The sequence below is a fragment of the Anguilla rostrata genome, chromosome 1 (assembly GCF_018555375.3).
Source record: "Anguilla rostrata isolate EN2019 chromosome 1, ASM1855537v3, whole genome shotgun sequence".
NCBI lineage: Eukaryota > Metazoa > Chordata > Actinopteri > Anguilliformes > Anguillidae > Anguilla > Anguilla rostrata.
The window spans coordinates 21278143-21300224 of NC_057933.1; the positions used below are offsets into that span (position 1 = coordinate 21278143).

General features: G+C 39.2%; 2 protein-coding genes across 2 annotated transcripts; one reads left to right on the top strand and one right to left on the bottom strand.

The window, feature by feature from the left end:
- Positions 1-513: 513 nt before the first annotated feature.
- On the bottom strand, positions 514-9198 carry lrr1 (leucine rich repeat protein 1). Its single transcript, XM_064329926.1, has 5 exons — positions 9028-9198; positions 8083-8300; positions 6997-7095; positions 2719-3446; positions 514-1472 (listed from the first exon to the last, which is right to left on the bottom strand). Exons 2-5 carry the CDS (start codon positions 8263-8265, stop codon positions 1217-1219), a joined length of 1266 nt encoding a protein of 421 aa, XP_064185996.1. The 5' UTR covers positions 8266-8300; positions 9028-9198; the 3' UTR covers positions 514-1216.
- A 2206-nt stretch (positions 9199-11404) lies between these two features.
- Positions 11405-13447, top strand: LOC135251890 (small ribosomal subunit protein uS14-like). Its single transcript, XM_064329758.1, has 3 exons — positions 11405-11565; positions 12191-12290; positions 13330-13447. The coding sequence occupies exons 1-3, from the start codon at positions 11504-11506 to the stop codon at positions 13336-13338; spliced, it is 171 nt and encodes a 56-aa protein (XP_064185828.1). The 5' UTR covers positions 11405-11503; the 3' UTR covers positions 13339-13447.
- Positions 13448-22082: the final 8635 nt, after the last annotated feature.

The following is a 22082-nucleotide window of genomic DNA, read 5'->3' on the forward strand; positions in this document are numbered from 1 at the left end:
CCTACTTCAAGCTAACAGGTCTCCACATCTCAACACCTTAAAACAGAATACACACCAGTGCTACAATGAATCATTCTGAAGGTATTGTTTAAACGAAAGAGAAACTATATGACATGGAAATTCAGTGAACCCCTCAGGAAGATTTGGAGAGTACATTGATTGTTCCCAAACATTCTTTTTCTGAGGTGAGTTTTGGTACTATTAAAATTTCCGGCGCAAAAACAAAAAAACAAAAAAACAAAAAAACGAATATGGTACAACTCGTTGGTGCCATCTTGTGTACTGTTAAGGGCATTGCAAGCAACTAGAAACTCCATCTTGGAGACTACTGTTCATACTTGTCCAATACGATTCGATTTGGATTAGTGGTTGCTACTTCTGCAGCAATTTTACAGACTATTAATGGGGTTACTGAGTATATTTCACAACAGAATTTATGATCAATGTTTCTACTTACTAAAGGGAGGCATATTCTTTCACCAACCATTTACATCATTGACAACCACCGCAAAATAATGACATTTTAATTTAATATCTGACAAACATAAATTAATACAATGGTAAAACACAAGAGTGACTTGCAAGAAACCCCAGTAATGCACAAAAGAACACTGCTTTCAACTGATCTGAAGTTGTAAGCAATTCTGGAGAACCACAGAATGCTTCCCAGTTTAATGCTTACACCACTGCATGCAGAACACTTAGGAAAGACCATTTAGACACATTCAAGACATTCAGCGAATTCATTGGTACTGCTCAATATCGGAAATTGAACATGGTTGCATAAACAGTGAAAGACATTGTTCATGGGAAAGAATAAACAAATACTGCATGAAAGTGTTGTTTAATTTCCCTTGACCTATTTCCAAAGCTGCCATTCAAACTCTTCCATCAACGAGTGTAAAAGCAGTGCACTGTTTTCACTCCCTGTTAAGAGTTCACATAGTGAACTGGGCTAACTGTCCAGCGAGCGCTCTCTGTTTTGCTCCAGCAGCTACATCAAAAGCCTCTTGATGCTTGTCCGATTAACGGCTAATGCACTTCTGGAATGAGCATGCATGCCTCAGCAGCTGCCAAATCGGTGAGGGGTGATGGCACCCGACAGTGCGCAGGTACTCGATGCGGTCCATCGTGATGCCTTAAACTGGCTTGCTGCCTCTGATGCCCGGTGCCGTACGCGCGCGACGCCGGCAGGCGGTCCCCGGCCCCGGCGATATCATCTCAGACTGCGCTGCAGGCAGCAGTCCAGGAACTCAGAGTAACAGGTGAGGGAGCAGAAATGACGCTGAACGGGGGCCTCCGTGCCCCCCATGTCGTCCACCAGCACCACCGTGTGGGAGACCGAGTGCAGGTTCACGTTGACCGCCGTCTGGATGTAGGAGCCAAGGCAGGCCCGGCCGCAGTCGCAGGCCTTGGCCAGCTCCAGCTCCCGGCACAGGTGGGCAGGCAGGACACGCGGCCCGTAGGGGATTCTGTGGTTAGACCAGAAGAACAGAGGTGAATTACACATACGGACAACAGGCAGAGGCAGCGTCTGACAGGAGGCCACCGGTTCCGATTTCTCAATAGAGTTGCTACATACGTGTTCCCATCCGTTATGCCATTGCATGTTTCATGAAAACTTGCACCATTTTGTGCATAGATAATATGAACAGTTCCATTACACATTTCAAATGACACACCTCATATCTTCAGTAATTAGGTAAAACATAATTTAATTATAGTAAACCTCATCAACCAACAGTGATATTAAAGCACATTTTCACCTTTACTAAGTGTGTCATTAATTAGAATGAAAAGTCTAAAACAGGATGTCACTCTCTCGCTAGCTTTCTCATGAGTAAATTAAAACAGAAATCACACCTAGGGGTTTTAATATCAATAGCCTGTGTGGGAAAATATTAATAGCCTGTTTGTTTTGATCAAAACGCCAAAACATTATTTGCTCCAAAGATGCAGCATTCCACGGGCTAGCGTGACCACTGTAATGAGAGTGTGTTTGGTTTTCCCTCAAGCAACTGTTTCTCACGACTGTTTGTATACAGAAGATTCCCATTGGGAGTCAGATAGGGCAGACAACATAAACAAGGCACTGTAGCATCAGCAGAGGAAACTTGCCCTTAATATCATTACGAAATGTAGACCCTATGGAAAAAATACAAGTCAGATCTGCCTCCATGTGATACTCCATTGTCTTATTTAAGATGAAGAGCTTTAAAACCAGCTTACACTTTCATTGGTCTAAAGGAAAATGATAGCCAGTTATCCAAGAAGCTTGAGTACCAAATTACTTCATATTTTAATTCGCACACAAAGGTGTTGAGACTATAAGGCCCCTCTAATATTCGGTCTCACATCTCTTAGCATCCCCTTCCAACAATATATATGACAATATAAAAAATGTTTTCCAGGACAGAAAAAGAGAAAGTTCTTTATTAAATACTAATCTCAGCTACAACGGAATTCTGGGTGCAGCTGAAATGCAATTAGATTAGACATGCCAGAAACAGGATACTCTACCCCTACAAATATCTGATTTACCAAGTAATGACATGGCATACAGCAGTTGCTACATACTTCACAAGCAAACAAAAAATATTCCTGTGTTTCCGCCAACATCTTGTTGATCTTTCACAGTAGACATATTCCTCCGAGGCACACAACAAGCTTACTTTGATGCAATCAGTTACGCGCTGTTAAACAATATCCTGGACTCACCTGAGGTTGATCACAGCACGAGAGGCCATCTCCTGGAGTGTGAGGGGGAATGTGAGCTGGATGGTGTGGTCCAGAGGGTTTGGCTGGGCGAAGGGGTTGCCAAAGAGGTCCAAGTTCTCCAGAGATAGCTGGCGGAAGTTGCCGGGCAGGAAGGGCAGCTTGTTGTGGGCGGCCGAGAGGAAGCGCAGCTTGGAGAGCTGGCCGATATGGAAGGGCAGCCGCAGGAGCCGGTTGTGGTCCAGCTTGAGGTTGACCAGCTCCCGCAGCTGGCAGAACTGGGCCGGGAGGCCCTGGAGACAGTTGTGACTCAGGTCCAGGAGCTGGAGGGTGCGCCGCAGGCTGGACAGACACAGGGCCTCGCTGAAGGCCTCCAGGTGGTTGTTGTGGAGGACTAGCTCAGCCAGGCAGCCCAGGTCCCCAATGGTGGCCGGCAGTTTCTTGATGTGGTTGTTGCTGAGGTCCAGCCTGCGCAGACACTTGAGGGAGAGCATGCGCATGTCCACTCGGGACAGCTTGCAGTAGGACACCTGCAGCTGCTCCAGAGAGTAGGGGAAGTTGGAGGTGTGGGGATAGTCCTTCTTGGACACGATGGTCAGCTTCTTCTTGGGCTTCTCCACATCCCGGGCCCGGACAGGTGTGAGGGTAGACAATGGAAGCGTGTCATTTTCGCTTCCTCTGTGGGCCAGCCTGGCAGCTGAGAGGAAGTTCTTCAGGCTGTTAGCATCAGCCTAAGGAGCAGAGGAAACAGACGTTAAGGCTGTTGCTGTTCTTCTGTCAATACTGTGCTGACAAATGCCACCAAAGAGAATTATCCCAATATGTTATGTTGACAATTCTCATAAGCATACCATAGTACCAAAGTCAAAGACGTTTCTATACAACACATTCGATCAAGCCAATCCAGTTTGACATCTCTTGTGATTAGGTATATGTGATTTTAGACTGGTTGCATGCAGTTGATCTCACTGTCCAAAATATTGAAATACCATGGGTCTACTCCAAAACACAAGATGGGAATTAAAAAAATAAATAAAATAAATCAGTTACAAACATTTTCTTGTCTAAAATAAGCAATGCACTTGTTTCAGAACTAATCAACTACTGCTTGGTTCGTGAATAGCAATTCCTTTTAGGTAGGGTTCAACTTAAAAAGATTAATTAATTAATTTAATAAAAAAGACTGGTGCTACCATTTTATCAGGTATTGCTACAGTTCTCTCAAATGGAAAACTACCTTATCTCTCAAAAGAAATTTACTGGCATTACACTCAAGGAGCCCTCATGTTGAAACGAGGAAAGAAATGAAAAAGCGTGAATATTGCAAAACGTGTATGAGTAATTTGGCCATAGGCCTGAAAACCCACTTCGGAAAACGGCCAAGAGAATGAGCAATATTTCCTGTCTGTTAGGCAGTTATGATTTTAGCTTAATTTTGATGAGTTGTTCTTCACAAAAAGTGAGGGGAAAAGTACTGACAAAGGGTAAACACAATAATTATGATTGCAACATGAAGGTGTGGTCACATCCCAGTGAAATCAATGATGGGAAGCTCAATAGGAAAAAACAAAAACATCCCCGGGGTTCCGTCACGCCAGCGACTTTGGAGCAGAAAAACTCACCAAAAATGTAACTTTGCTTTGATGGAAAAGACACTTCTACCTGACCCTACAGTCTACCTGTCCATAACGGACTTTGCTACGTGTCACAACAAGCACCTCACTCGATCGCCAAGACCTGCCTGAGTTAGCCCACCATCCATGAAATAACCCAAGCTGGTTTATTTCCCATTTGCAGCTGTTTTGAGGAACAAGTACAGACTTTTCCTCCAATACCTCCCTTGCGGCCTGACCCAAGTGGAAGATCTGTGCACATCCAAAGTCGTCTTGACTGGAACCCGTTGCGATCCCGACTTCAACAAAGAAGTCTTCCAGGAGCTCACACACCTGAGGTGGCCTTGGACCAGCTGACAATCTGACACATCACCTAACGGAATTAAGGAGTGGCCTCCACTTTTATTGCTGCAAAGTATTGAAATGCATTCTATTTAACACTGACATCAAACAATAGGATGACCTAAAACTTGTAATACCTGATTAAATAATTTAGCTGTTTGTTGTTGTATTTGTTTTGCTATGCGTGTGTTGGTCTGGAACAGCAAATTCCCTGACCTTGCTGTTTTACATTATTGGAACTTAATTTTATGAGAATGATTAAATGAACTAACTATGTAATATAGAGTAGCGTGTCACTAACCCAGAACACGAATAAACCTTCATTAAATGGTAGTATGTTTACTCTCTGTTTAGCTGTTGCATCATTTTCTCTGATTAAGAAACATACATTATCCTTTGTATTATGCTAATTATTGTTTTTAATTAGCCTATTCACATATTAATGATCATAGCCAATAAATATATTTCCAAATCATTGTCGTGTCTATGTTCACCAAATTTGGCTCTACAGACGTACAGAATTCTGATTGGCTGAACTGACTTGCTCTGAATAACCCTGACCAAACCTCACTACACCAGTCTACTACAAAAATGAACAATTCCATTAAAGCAGCGGCAGTTAAGACTATTCTTTTTGCTACAAAATCAGAATACACTACATACTTGACTGGCGACGCAGAACCCTTATAGGAAAGCAGCATACAAATCCTCACGCAATGCTAGCACGTCTGTGCACTGTGTCGGTGCTGCGGACGGCTAAACCCTGCAGCGCAGGGATGAAATACATGCGTTCCAGGGAAGTAGGGGAAAGGTCACCCCCGCCCTACTGCAGCAGTCGAGCCGGGAGACAGCTCTTCTCCCATTGGACGCCTGCTTAACAAAGAGTCAGCCTCCGATGCTCTCATCCATGTTGCAGAAGCATGGTGCGTAAACACCCAACCGTACTCGCACATTACCTAATTAAGACTGCCTTACACCTGAGCCACAGAACAGTAATGCACAGAAATAGGAACAGCAAGAGTAACGTAAAATCATGGCTAGCAGATGTTTTAGCAACACCGATGTGCTTTTGAGGATGATTTGCTGAAGCAACCATTCTCTGTTCAACGCACAGGCAACCAAAAACATGGAAAATATGGAACAAGGAAAGACAATGAAAAATCGCCAAAATATGAAATTGGTCTATTTTTATTCTTAATTCTTTAGCACAATGATTGCTGAACTGGGCTTGCACCACAAAAGTTGTGAGTTCAAGCTGTCACTGTACCTTTGACCCAAGTATTTAACTCTGAATTAAGTAGAAATATCCAGTTCCATAAATGGATTGTATCTGAAAATGACTTAGAAGCATAAAGTAAATACTATCAGAGTTTTTCCTGCATAGAGAGATCTTTGTTGTGCACCAAAGTGGAAATATGGGAGTAAAGGGCAAACGGGAAATAGTTAAATGTTGGATGACTGTGTGACCACAAGTGCTAGCCCAATGGTGGGGGAGCACTAAAAACCCTTTTCATGCCAGGAAAAACCCTGACTGTGCTGTCCTTTATAGCAACCTCTTTTCAGCTAAACAAAGTGCATGTGTTCTTTTTCGCATTTACATTGCCCACACCAGGCATACCTCAGCCCATGCTGGGTTTGGCATATTTTCCAACCTGATAGTGAATGTGGACACCGTGGATCCAATGAAACTCTGCATTCATTCAGGATTTACAAACTTAAGAGTTTTCATTTGCACAAAATCCTCCAAAACAGTGCAGTGTAAAGAAGAGTAGGATTGCTGTGTATTTTCACATGCTCTATGAAAAAAGTCATTAACTAAAGAATGGATGTAGCATCAACACATGATCAAACATGAAACATGTCCTTAAACTAGCACATTTTAATACATTTCAAATACATTAAACTAGTCTCCAATGCCCATTATGGGACACTGCTGTCAGCGTGACCAAAATATAAGTATGGGAAAAGAAATCCAGGACAAAGACAGCATCGTTACAATTTCTTAATTTTCCATGTTCAGTTAATTTCAAGCATATTTTCACTAGGGTGGCTACAGCTAAATACGTGAGAACAACAAAGTTCACAGACACTTCTCTGTTGCACAGTATTAACAGTGGGGAGAAGGGTTAGGGACAGTTGACCTCCAGCCCTCTTGGATGGGATCTGATAGCAGCAGGTATATAGCAACAACTAGTTTGTATGGTTCCGAGGCTACACTGCATGTACAGCACAATGTTATGGAATTCCAGACTCTGACATTTACAGGATTGTGGGAAGTGCAGAGACATTCCACTAGTTCTAAACACCGGTGATCATCACCCCTTACCTTACTCAAGCAGACATCCACAGCTGGTTCCTTCAGTCTCACAGTGGCCTTGCCTTCCTCCACAAACCAAGTGAAAAACTTTTCAATATTCTCCTTCAACTGTGGGAGTTTATAACAGACATTAGTGTACATGAACTCAAGTCATCTTGAATTGGTGCCAGTGACCAACACAAGACCTACAACAACAGGCTTTCCATTTACAACAGTATTTAATTTAAATGGGTAAACTAGCAAAAGAGAAGAATAAAAAAACTGCTAAACAGTGAATTTTCCATCCATTTGAGAGAAACCGAATAGTGATATTTTATTAATTAAATTATCCATTTGTTGAAATTACTCAATGAGTGTTTACAGATGGGTTTAACACAGAAACCTCCCTGTACAAGAGATTGCCCAATATAAGCTAATCACTACACTCAATTGAAACTGTAGACACTTTCAGTGCAAGTCACCCCAGGCTTGCCAAACAAATTCAACTTGAATAAACCTGTTAAGCTCTAAAGCAAATAGCTCTAGCCTATAATGTAATATCCCATCAACATATTTTAACATGAGCTTTTCATCCTTTGGATTGCTGATGGGTAGAAAATAATGAGAGAAATAAATAAAAGTAGAATAAATTACAGAAGTAGCCCCGTTTTCTATAATATCCACAATTCCTACCTAAGCTTCATGTCTATAGGTTTACAGATATTAGTCTATAGATACTAGTCTAAACAAAGCCAAACTATATCCCTGTGGTCTACTATTGATATGTAATGCAAGTCAAACAACTATCGTATAACATGAAGATCTGTAAAGTAAGCTACACTTAGTAAGCTAATTTCTACTCGAATAGCTTTTACACTTAAAATGGCCATCTAACTTTATCTGGTTTCAACGACTTCCTGCAGACACTCAGAGGAGGAGACCATAGCGATCACTATTCCACCAGGAAAAAGCCAAAAGAGATTTAAGAGACACGCGACGTTGACGAAGTTACCAAACATCGAGAGGTACGATTCGTTAAGTCCCAAAACCTAGTAAGGCGCAAATTAACGTTAGAGTTAAATTTAAATTAAGCCACCTGTCAAAAATGAAACTCACCTTATATTTAGAACCCGCCTTGTCCTTTGCTGTGCATATCAACAGATAAATATTTGTACGCTGGGTAACCTTGTCCAAATGTCTCCCGATCGACAACACAGCCCTTGCTCCTTTCCCTCGGCTTTTCATCCCATAGGTGGGCAGCATCCGATTTACCACTTCAACATCGCACTGAAGCTTCATTATGTGGATTCATCGATGTCGGACTTCTGTAATGACTAAAAACATACCAACCACGCAGCGCCATCAAGCCAAATGAAACGTGGGCGTTATCCTTTGCTGCTAAGTTACAATGGCCATGACGTCACGGCAACAACGCGGAAATGAACTAGGCTAAGCTAGCCAGCGTTAGCTGTATACCTACATAACACCAGCGAGCAAACTCTCTTGTGCAGTCATATACTTAGGTACGTTAGCTTGCAACCTGTATTTTGGAGTTAGTAGAGTAACGTCAACTACAGGCTGCACGGGGCGAAGAGCTAGCTAGCTAAATATCAACCTGTCAACTTGATCATTGCCAGTAACATAAGTTAGTAATAGTAGCAATAAGCAGCCGATGGCGTTACTAATACGACCGTTCGCCAGATAGTTAAAATGGTAATCTGTTATCCAGCCATCTAACTAGCTAAAGTAAGCTTGTTGCCCGCCAACAAGGTGGTGTGCAACATTGCGGTTCATATGGCTTCAACACATACTCTGTAGTCTTGATCTATACTTTAGATATAAATAACACTGTTCAGAGTGTTAAATTCATTCACACCAGCTAATATTAGTCATTTTCAACTAGTTCGCTAACCAGCAATCTACCGTTAGATAGGATGCTCAGATTTAAAAAAAATTAAACTAATAATGGTCCATTCTGCTTGTAAATTTAGTTGACAGCGAAGTTAACTGGCTATCCTAGACTTCACAAACTTCAAAGTCAATAAACAGATTATTCCTTACCAATCGAAAGGGGTAAAATTAAATGCTGTAAGTTCCTACGAAGAAATAGTATCCTTAAAAAAATGTTAAGAACAAAAACAAAACACGTGTATCGAAAAGCTAGGCAAACTAAGTTCTATTATGTTACAAGATTCATCGATGCATTCTACGCGCGCGAATAACTTCTTTTTTAGTTTTATGGCGATTAAACAGTTTTGGAGCACTACTGCCACCAACTGGAAAGGAGTGTGAATCGGTATTATATTTACTTAAATAAATAAATAAATAAATAAATAAATAAATAATACCTTACCCAGTAACCATGTGCTTCTTAAAAACTGTCATACGAGAAAATGGCATTTATCACTGGAATTTCTTTGTAATATGTCTCTCATATCAGAATTTAATCCTTACAAGAGTTTTTCTGTATATATTTTGGGCAAGGTGACATGACATTTTCTTCAAACTCTTCTTTAAGGCAGTTATCACACCTCTCACTGTTGTGTTTGTTTATTATATATATTGTGCAATTCATATGTCCAAATCTTATTGTTGAAAAATGTCTTTCCTGCTCCTTCATGCATTACTCATCAATCTCACTTTTTAATCTTATAAAAATGTCATGCTGTCCTTTAATTCTTCCATCGATTACGTTATCTTTTTCCTTTCTTCGCCATACTTCTTCCACCCACTGGAAAGCCAGTAAAATGGCAACCTTCTCCCCTGTATAAACACAGATTATCTTTTAATTTTTCATGTGTATTGCACTAAATTCTGGTACTACAAATGATACTCAAACTCTATAATTTGCTGGGTTCTGATGCAATTGTGTATATGATGGAAAGCACTTATTGATTGGATTGGATTTGCTGAGGACATGGCTCTAAACCTAAATCCTAATGGTTCTATACTACTTGAACGCTTAAAGCACATACACACAGAACTAAATAGGAACAGGATAGTTCACTTTCTGGGGTTTAAAAAATATATATTTAAGTTTTTGTGTGCAATGAATAGATATATTAGAGATGTTGATACAAACAGAAATGGATATATTTAGAAAAAAAGAGTAATCATGAAATATTTTTATTGTTTTTTTTTTTACATTTTCCTTGTTTCCTTGGCAAATGTGAATGTTTCCTTATAGCGAGATGGATGGGTGGAAACTGTGGAAAAGATATAAGCCACCTCTGAATAAAAGCAAGCAAAGAAATACCAAAATAGATAGTAATTTGATATGGTTTATTATGTGGCATGTAAATCAATTTACAACTCCGCTGAATTGAATAGAACAAATATCAAGTGTTTACTGAATTAGAAGTTTTCCTTGTCCAAACTAAAGTCGAAAGTTCAACACTGCCATCTACTGGTGTACTATGTTTTACAGGAGTATAATTTTATTGACAGAACAGTATTTGTTTTTAGCACAGCCATATATATCTTACATATTATAATTGTGCCACATATAAAGGTTTGTTCATTTCTATAGGATCTTAGTGTCACCGAAGTGTTCAATGGCTGGTAACTCATTGTACTGGTTATGAGGATATGAGGATCTCTCGTTGGTCTCTAAGTTCAACAGACTGTCATGTGGTCTTGCTTTTCAGTACCTGCTAGTTCCTTTTCAAATCCCGTGTGTTTATGACTGTCTATGCCAAGACACTGTCCCTACCTCTACTTCTACCATCTCTACCTCCATTTTTGGCTGGACCGCAACAGCGGAGCCAGCCCTACAAACGCAAATGTCTGTGACTGAGTGACTGAGTGATGAAGTTACACCATTGGTCGGCCGAGTTATGAAGTTACACCATTGGTCGGATCACGTGTGTTAGGTCCAGCCATATAGTAGATTTTAACCTGGTCTTGTTAGCCTACTGTTAGCCTTTAGGTTCCATCACTCTGTTTCTAAGAACTCCAGCAGCAGTCTTCCAATCATAATATTTCAGTGCTAGAAGTTGCGCTTCTGTGTCATTCTAGAAACCTCTGAAATGTGAAAAGAGTTTTTATGAATGGTGATAGTGTACAGCAGAGGTAGAAATGGAAACTGCGGGTGACTTGACCCACTGCAGTTTGCTCATAGTGTGATATTGTTCTGAGTAAGACTTCTCATGCACTGTGCATGAGTTTTACGCATGAGCCTCACATACTGACTCAGACTGCCATGCCTAGACCTGATAATCTCATGCATTTTAAATTAGATTTGTTGTTTATTTTTGTTCTGTAAAGTACTGATGGTCACAACACTTCCCGGCTGACGAAATCTCACACATTGTAGATTAGTTAAGATTTGTCTGTCTATTATATTGCCACTTCATGCATTGGAATGTGCAACATGTTTCCAAATAAGTAGGATTTGTACTCCACCACAGCAGGGGCAGTATGCGCCGATGTTGATTTCATATCCAGAGTGAAATTTTACGAAGAAGAAAAGAGACGTTTCATTTCCGCATGCGCACTCGGTCTCTTTCTTTTTCGACGTTGGAGGGAGTAAGATAAGATGGGTCACCAGCAAATTTATTGGAGTCACCCACGGAAATTCGGGCAGGGATCAAGATCCTGGTGCGTTACCGGCTTAATGTATTATTTACTTTATGCTTTAATGGTCACAGTGAATAAAAATATGATATTCACAGAGAGTAGTTGATGTAGCCAGCTCACTGACTAGCCAGCTAGAACGTCCACATGTGAGGCGGTAATAATATGGCGGTATTGCCAGTCAAGCCAACGTAAGCTGTGTCAAACCTTTCACGGTATTTACGTATCATTTGATAATCCTGAGGCCAGTACACACAATATCAGTAAACAATTGGTCTCCCCAAAATTATTTATAAGTTATAGTTTATGAATGCATTTTGTGTTTGAATACTTGGGCCAATGTTGGCTAATGTTGAGCTAACTAGCTATCATATCTCGCCAAGTAAGGAAACCTAGCCTCTAAGTCGGTTAGCCAATTAGCTATAATAGAATCTGGTTTAACGGTTTTGTGAAATAGAAAGTAGACATTGATAACTTAATTCCTATTAATTCTGGTTAGCGTTAGCTAGAGATTTCATGACGCGATAGCAATCGGCTGTCAATATTTATTATACTTTAGTTTAACCGATGGGTGGTAACTAGTGTAGTGACTAGAGGTTAACGATAGTTGACATGAATGGGACGTAAAAGTGTTTGTTTCTTTTTGCAGCCGCGTTTGCTCTAACCGACACGGTTTGATCCGAAAGTACGGTCTGAATATGTGTCGTCAGTGCTTCCGACAATACGCAAACGACATCGGCTTTGTAAAGGTAAGGTAACATTATCTTATTAGCTAGCCAATTAACCAATCGCTCCAAATCGGTGATCCTCAACCCTGCTCTTGGAAAGCCATGAAATATGCTAGTTTTTTTTAGATCAGCAACCAATTCAGACTCAACACGAAGGTTGTGTTAGCTTTGTAATCCGCTGCTTTAACTGATCAATTACTTGGTTACTCAAGTACTGAGTAACAGCAAAAGACAACAGACTCTGTGACTCTCCTGGAGCAGGATTGAGGACCTCTTTAAATGAACAGACTCCTTAATTCAAGGTGTCAAACTAAATTCCCAGGGGGCTGCAATGTCTGCAGGTTTTTGTTTCCTTTAAATCAGCTGCGAAATAAGACCTTGCCAGCAAGGTGTGTGGATTCTTTAGCGAGTCAGTGACTTGAATGAACCTCTGGTGCTGAGAACATCTCTGAAACCGGCAGTCATTGTGGCCCTCCAGGACTGGAATTTGACAACCGTGCCTTAAACCTGGCAGCTGCAAAATGTGTCCTTTCTGTGGAAAAGCAGAAATGTAAATATGTAGAGGGTTGCGTGCAGGATGACACAAAATTGATGCCAGGAGGGAGTGCCTTCTTTAGGGTGAGGGAAACAATTTGTTATAATCTTCCTAATTGCACTCATAAAGCGAATCACCCATCCCTTGGAAAGGGGCCAGAAAGGTATTTAAAGTGTTTGATTTAGGTCACTGCTGGCAGAGAACAGAAAGCAAGGAGTCAAATTTGCATTTTGTTAAGATGATTTTGAGAAGTTGTAGTTATGCTGCTTGAGCAATATGTGTTTTCCTGTTATTGGCAGGAATTAATACCATCATGGGTGTGACCATTTGAAACTGCTATATAAGGTGTAAATGTTTATGCTGCTCCTGGTTTCATACCGGTTCAGTTGATAAGTCTGTCCCTGTCTCAGGTCTAGAACTTCAGCTTCTTCAGATATATTTTTACAACAGCTGTAAATGCCAAACCAAATAACATTTTCAGTAGAACAAAATGTGCTCACTCAATGTTTTCATGTTTCATGACAGCTTGATTGATCGTGCCGAGGAGTTGGATGGAAGAGACCCCAACAGTCTTCGAAAATTGGACTTGGTTGCATTGCAAAATTGCTGAATAAAAAATAAATGCTTTTGCAGTCTGAACCTATCTTATGTGGTCCAGTGAATTCAGATTTAACACTAAGTCACTCTACACAAGTACTTGGATGTGATTTGCCATTTGGAAGTTGACCACCCAAGTCAACTCCCTTCTCCTGTATATTTCTTCATCGCCGGCTTGGCTTTCAATTGAAAATTGACTTTCTGTGTATTGTGAATCATGACATAGCTTTTTGCACTGGAGTTATGTCTGGAAGCCTGCAATGAAGTAACACTTTGTAAATTGAACTCATGCATTTGCACATGAGCATAAATTAATATAAAATTAGTCAAGTGAAGTGCCACTTTAAAAGTTGCTACATGAGTAGTGTTCTCATACTGATTGTGTAAAAGCTCATTTCCTAAAAGTATGGGCATAAGTGTCCTGAAAGGCATTCATTTTCAGAGTGTAGTGGCTTGTATATTTAAAGGATGCTTGAGGCCCTTCATGGTATTGATTGGTTGCTTGACTTTATAGCTTCATACATTTATTTACACTTGCCTTTGAGCCATTTTGATTTTATAGAACGCTTCAGATCTTGTCCTCTATTTTATAAAGAGCTGTGCAGTAGGTACCATTGTTGACTTAAATGCCTTTACTGGTGCTGATCCCAGTGAATACTTCATCTGAATGGTGGAACAATCTGGAGTCGCACATAATATGGGTGATTCAACAATTTTGAAAGGTAGTGATAGTGAACCAGAAATTCTAGAGGACTTCACCAGAAGATTAGGTTATGGTCTCACTCATTACGGCTTTTTCCCCACTAGTGTCATCAATGCAGTAGCAGTGCATTTCAACACTGAAAACCACACAGAACAACACAAATGAACTAAGTCTATTTTACTGTGAAGTTTTATCAGTTGGGCAAATGAAAATGTTTTTCAAATATTGTACCCAATGTGGGAGGTGAATTGATCATTGGAAAGTATCAATATTTATGCATTTTAATTGCCTTTTTAAAGTTCTGATTCAGGGGCATTCCCAACCCTCAGCCTTAATGCACTCCATTTTTGTGTGGGAGGACTAAGCTTTTCTCTATCTGAAATATATAGCGCATAGCTGTTATGTTTAACTTGAGTGCAAATTGTGTTTATTTAAGCCTTAATTTAGTGTTTATTCAACCATTGATAATTTCTAATAGCTGGACAGCAAATGAAAATTTCCTTTTGTACTTAAGAGTGGTTTTACATGTCAGTGGCCTAGTGGCAATTCATCAGTTCTGCTTGAATTTTGTGCAGATTTTGCTGAAAGATTTGCAGATCATTCAAATACTCAATAGTTTTTATGTCAATGTCATTTAGAAAATACCCTTTTTATTGGTTTAAATAAAGTTAAAGCAAATGATTTTTAGTTGAACTCAAAGTTACTCTTTAAAGTTACTATTTTTTCTAGGTTGAAATGATATGCAAGTCATTTTGCATGCAAGAACATTTATCTAACTCAGTATTCGTGTTAAACCTAATTAGTACAAACAATAACTGGATAAATTGTTCCAATATTAAATGTACCTGTTTTCCAGAAACTAAGGCTATATTGTATTAGACATACAAAGAGTTTCATGAAGCTACCATTGAGTATTTGAACAGTGCCATAGGCCCCTGTCTACCTGCCTAATTGGTGTGTGAGCAGTTGACCATGGAAATACTAGTAGAAGGAAGGGTCAAAACAATAGGGTGGCTTTGCAACAAAGGTGCATCCCATAAAAATCAGAAACTTATTTGTTGTTCAGAATAACTGACAATTTTATTTGTAACCTGATTTAATGCTGAACAGTGACTGATCAGCTATATTTGACAATGCCATTCCATAGTGCTGCTATGTGGGTTTTCTTGTTGCTTGCTATGTCATGGGACAGCAACACCCACCTCACCATGTAATCCCTGTTCAATAGGTAAACTCGCAGGTGGTGACAACTTCCTGACATCATTTCAAAAATTGGATACGTGCTCTGCTTTAAAATGTGTTATTCCTGCTAAATTAATTCATAACACATATTGAATGACACCCATGCTTGCTTTTAGAATAATTTACTGGAGAAGTAAAGGTCAGGACCATTACACCACCTCCATTCAGTCTTAGATGAGGATCATTTTAACTGTAAAAGTACCCATTGTTTTTCAGCCAGTGTCCCTCGCTATCGCCAATTAGTCCTAGCTGGGCCATCCAGGATAGTGTATCAGATTAAAAAGGCCACTCTTAGTATCTAATGGTTTGTTAGACACAACACTAATCACAGCAGAGTAATGGATTATTTAAAATGGGTGACAGTCTTTGCTGTGACCTCTGGCTTAGACTCGTGCCATTAGTGCAAAGGTAGTCTGGCAGTCTGAGTAAACAACACCTTAAAGATCATTCATTCTGATGGACAATGAGACCAATTATTTGGTGGTAACTGTGAACAGATCATTAACTTTGCAGGAACTGCTGTTCAAGAACTACTGTGGCCATTTTGGGTACATAGTAAACAACATTTCTCTGTTTGTTATCCAATAATCATTTATTTTAATTTCCTTTTAAGATTTCATTGTAGTTAAAATACAAATATTGCAAAGAAAAGGAAGTTTAAGCAGTTATATTTCAAAAGAATGTTTCATCAGTTCTTACTTCATGTACTTTAACAAATTGAGGAGCATACATTTTTCTGCACTGAGTAATTTATTCAAACAGTTCCTGGGAAAGATAATCTTGATTATGAATTCATTTTCTCCTTTTACGGTTACTATGATGATACTACTGTTGCTCTACGTTACTACTGGGAGCATTAGCAGATATTGTTAATCAGCCAGACTTAGAGATTATTCCAGTCTGCTTGTAGCCTGTTGATGTAACACTTGCCTAAAAGCCCAGTCACCGTCGCCCCTGCTGCTTCAGCGATGTCAGACAATAATGACTCTCGAATAGACAATTACAGAAAAGCTGCCACCACTGCTTATATCAAATCTATCAGTATTTGTCCACTCTTTCTTTTGTGCACCCTACAACCACTTTAAGTCTCCCATCCTTCCAATCAACAGACTATTTTTGAAACCCTTGTCTTCAAAAGTGACTATAATATTCAAACAAACTACCCATACATGCCTCAGTTGCCTTGCATCTAAAATGGTTACAGGAGATATTTCTTATGCGATAAGATAAGATAATTCAGCTGCATAAGAAAGGTGGAAGTCAAAGAAAACACAGTGAAAAAACAGGAGTTTCAAAATTGAATTCAAAAGATTACTGCAAGATACAGAGAAAATGGGACTCCAAACAACTGCAAGAACAGGTAGACCACCAAAACTATCACCATCACAAAAAAGTACTTAAAGATTTTATCTTTGAGCGATAATCTCCACTCCTGCTTCACACCTGAAGAAATCCACGGGTACTTCTGTTCCACTGTGAGAAGACATCCTTCCACTGTGAGAACTCAATGCTAAAGGTCTGAAATGATGTATAGCTGTCAAAAAGCCACTACTGAGAAAAGGAAATAAACAAAACAAAATTTGCACTAGTACCCCAAAACAAATTTTGCAAACGACATGAAATACCCTCTGGACATTTGTTTTGGATCAAATTCATTCTTTAGCAAGAAAATGACCCCAAGCACACTGGTAAAAGATCAAGTTGCCAGTGTTTCCAGTGTCCAGACCTCAAGATCATTGAGTGTGTCTTGTATTACTTGGATTGAGAAAAGCAGAAAATGCAACCAACTTCTAAGACGGAACTTTGGTTGGTGTTCACAAGAAACATGAAAAACTTTTCGACAAAACTTAAAGCAAGTCTGTTAAAAAGAAAAGAATCTGTAATAAGGGCAAACGGTGGACACACTAAATTCTGAAAGATTTTAAATACACAGTGTTCCATCTTGGAACTGAACGTTTCTATTGCCTAATATATAAACTACCTGATAATTGTATTGCTCTTGATATTGTGAAACAACCGTATTGCGAATGAACATTCCTTGATTAAAATGTTTAGCACGAATCAGCAGAATATGTGGAATTAATTTTGTATTCTAGACACTAGGTGGCAGAGACGTTTCATTGAAGAAACTACTTTTCATTTCTTTCACTGCTTGGAATTGCATGTGAAAGTAGCCCAATGTCATTTGAGATACTTCAATGAACATTTCATTAGTTAATGGTATGACCTGCCACTAAACCAATTTTTTTGTTTTAAATGTGTAGTGACGGTGAGTATAGTATACATTAGTGATATTTTTCCATATATTTTTCCATAAATCAATCAACTTGCTTCCTTAGTACCTTCTTAAATTTTTAAACATGGCCAATAGTGGGAACACATTAAAATTATAAAAAACATTTTACAATTAATACTAATAATCACATTTTTAGCTGAGTTTATGAGTTTATGTTTTTTTAATAATATGTTAGTAATAGTTCTGAATGCTGGTGGTTATTACTACAGATTATAGATACAGTATGAGCCTTCTTAGGTTAGACCATGGAATGATTCTCAAATTGAATTATGCGGATCAGTATTCGAATGCTTGTTAATTACCAACAAAGGAATAACAGCCTCATATCTCTACATTAATAATAATTATAATTATAGGAAATTTAAATGTAAAATATATTATTAGAGCTAGCCTTGGGCATCTGGATGACCATCAGGAATCACTTGAGCCATGAACAATGCTCAATATATACAATGCCATAAACATTGTGTATATCCATGTATACATCCATAAAATATATTGTTAGTGTTCCTTCATCAGTGTATTGGTGAATTCAGAGTTGATTATTTAAATTTAAAGTAAAAGCATAGTCTCATTCTCAGCCATGGGAGCAGGAAAATATTAAAATATTAAATCATTTTAAATGTACATTCAAATGTATGAGTGTAGCCATGTAGTCACCTACAATCTCTATATTTATCACAGAGGTAAAGTATAGAGGTACTAATGCAACCATATTTTCACTTTTCTTTTTGCAGATGCAATGCCCTCTATCTGTTTAATATGTTCTATTTTTTGTTTGACCCCAACAGTGTTATAACAACTAAATAAAACCCACGAAAGACCTTATTGCCAGTACTATGAACACCTGGGGTGAGAATGTTAATATATCTTCCTAAGATGCATTAAAAAGTAGACATAACTCTGGGCATGATGCCCTAAGTGCATTTTGCAGCAAACCTTTTTATTGAACTGTATAAAGCGCTCATATTTAAATGGAGTTTCTAATTTATTCATGGCTGGTGGTAATGTGATTTTATTCTGTCTTGCCCTGAATCATGGCTATAAGGGATTTAGCTGTACAATGCAGCACAGGGCTTTCCATTCACAGAAGATCTTTCTATTGTGGCCTATGTAGGCAATTCCTCATAACTACAAATATTTCATTCTACATTGCTGCTTGGAACACCATTGAAAATGTCATAAAATACACATTGAAATAATGAATGTTTTACAAGGAGCAGCCAAGCTATTTCAAATACATTTTTATTGTAGATGGTATTTCAGAGAGTGATTGATAATTGGCAATTATAAATTAATTATATATGAATTGCATACTACAGTTCAAATAATTTTACCATTTGAGGCTAACAATTACCTCCCTCTTCCTTTACCCAGTTGTCTGTCCTTGGGGAAAAAAAATGAATAGCTTACTTTGCTAGGTAGCTTACATGTTGCTAATGCATGCTACCTCACTCTTCAGAGATCTAAAACTAGCTAGTGTGCTGGCAAACATGGCTGATAGGATTAGACTAGGTATGACTAGCTAATCAACTTCATCAAAAACCTTGGCACACACACAGACACACACTCACACACAAAATGAGTTGTACTATTTATTATAATTTAACGTTTTGTTCAAAAAAGCAGCAGCAGAAAACCCAGCTCCTTGAAACTGCTGAAATGGAAAGCAGGGAGCACAACATATTTAACATATCAGAACTAAATTAGATAGAATGCATCAATTTATTACTGCTCAACACACCTGAAATGGTATGCGGAAACTGCCACAAATAAAATGCAACATTTAATTGATCTCATTATACAATCAAGAATTCAACAAGTCAACAACCTGAGAACTATTTGAGAACTATGTACAAACATGCTTGTGCACGGTTCCTGCTGTTGGCTCAGGAGAATTTCTTCTCTTCAAAAGCTGGTGCTGTCCAGCGAGCTGCTTCTTTTCACACCGCGGCCGCAATCAGCGCACATGCAGAGCAGGGGCGGCAAAGACTGATTGGGGCTCGCACGGAGACCGGCATGCAAGAGCTTGCCACGGGCGCCTGGACAGCCCGCAGCAGCCATTAATAATGCTCAATATGTACAATGCCATTAACATTGTTTACATCCATATCCCTGAGCAATGCAAAGCCAATTATGCGCTGCGCCTGTGGGGCTGATGGCTAGCATCGGATTCGATCCCAGACCGTGCTCACCCAGCAAACCCCATAATCTATTTCTTGCAAATCTTTCTTCTGCTAATGCTATTGCTTCTCTCCCTTCACATGATTACTTGTTTTTTTTCCTGTTGAATCTTTATCCTCTTTTTCATCTGCCCTTGACATTCTCTTACCCCTAAACCTACATGGTCCGTGTCCCTTATGGACACCCTCTGCAACAATAGGACCACACATGCTACAGAACTGAAATTAAGGAAGTCCAACAGCCCTGCAGAACTGTCTACCTACCAAGCTCATCTTTTGCCTTCTGCCCTATTGTTACAGCTGTTAAAGTTGCCCACCTTTTGTACTAATTCAGGTTATACTATTTTATGGTCTTAGGTTATATCTATATGGTTTTATGTTTCTGTTCTTTGGTCTTTTTACATTTTGAAAGGCTCATATCTACATTCTGAAAAATGTACAATGAAAATGTAGTCTTAATTAATTGTATTATGTTGTTATGTATTGCATGTATTACGTGCTTATAATCACTGTGTGTCCATACCCCTCCCTTTGCACTCCAATGCTGCATTGCCAAACCAATTAAACCGATCAATTTTCTGTCCATGTTGCTATTGTGTGGGCGTGAACTTGAGACAAGTTAATTAAAAAACTAAGTGGGTTCCCAGTTCATAGTTTTGCAGGAAAACAACAGGCTCAGACATTCCTTTCTAAGCAATGCCATTGGTGATATGTTTACTGATAGCACTTCAGGCTTTTATAGATTGCATATTGCTACCGTCAAATGTTTCTGCGGGTTCTGTTAATCCATTAGGAATCACAACAATAAAGAACGGAAAGGTTTTTAAAATAACTTGACATAGCCATAATCATATAAAATATCTCAAGAAACCGTGTTCTCTACCAGATGAAGGTGCAATTTATTGTTGAAAGAGATCAGTTTTATGAAAGTGCTATTTCAATGCGATAAACCTCTGTTTGGAAGCACAGGTTCTCAGGTGGTAGATTCACGTGATTTAATTTACAGTTAATGGAAAGCAAATTCAATTTGTGGCTGCAGGCTGTCAGGGGATGGCATATCATGTAAGCAGAGTGGGTTATGGGGAAAGAAGCAAACCAGTAGCAATCAAGCCTGTTAGGCAGGTTGACAGAGTTTGGTAATGGTGCATAATGACCTTGTTAAATGGCTTGGACGATGGCACTCTATCCAGCAGTAATTAAATGGTCAAGGATTGCAAAGTGGATCTCTATCACTCTGTATCCGTCAGAGATTTATGCAATATAAATCTTATGAAAATATGTTTCATTGCTGTTGGCATAGCAACACACTGCCAGTCTACCTGCTGTCTGTTTCTGGTGCTTGCTCACAATGAAGCTCCATTCTTCAGGATTCTTGAAAAGAGCGGAGGACCTTGGACTGACTCATCTTATTCATCCAGTTAGTCTCTCCTTCCTTTTTCAGTGATCGCTCTATTTTCCCACTGCTGTGGTGTGCAATCTTGACTCAAGCACAATCAATGATTGAAGCAGTATGTAAGGTATTGGTATAAAGTTTGTGCAGTTGCTGGCATGCATTCATTAACAGTCCACTCAAGGCCTTCCTGTTCCGCCTGCTCATGGAATGTTAATTCATTGCAAAAACAAAAATTAGTCTTATCTGTAAACTATGAAGATCACTGAGGAGCCACCGATGCAATCTCTCAGATATCACTGTGGTAATGTGTTTTAAATGTTTTGTAATAAGGGACTTGCAGATGACATTCTGAGATGCCCCCAGCTGCACTGGTTGGTTAGCTTACAGTATAACATAGAAACTGGTAGGAAGATGTACCAATGCTCTTTAAGCTGTGGGTGTGTACAAAGGTATCCATTTGTTTTACATACATTTTTCCAGTTGAAACCCATGTTTCTTGAAGCTACCATAATGAGAGATAGCATAGGGAATTTGTAGAATTAAATTCAGAGTGGGGGCGTTCCTGAAGTATCAATTTTCATAAAAACACAGATTAATAACATAACCGGCAGTGATATTAAATATTAAATAAATATCTTTAAAAAAAAAAAAAAAAAAAAACTTATTTCCCTTAAGCTGGCTGACAGCTTACCCTTCCCTAATTAAATACTCTGTGGCATTTGAGTTATTCCTTCTCCCAGTCGCAGCAGAGGGGCTTGCAGTGAATGGTAAGTGGCAGACAGGGAGAGAATCAGATAAGTGACAGGCATAGAGGCTGCACTGAACAGATGGGAATGCGTGTGGGGGAATCACACCGCTAAACAA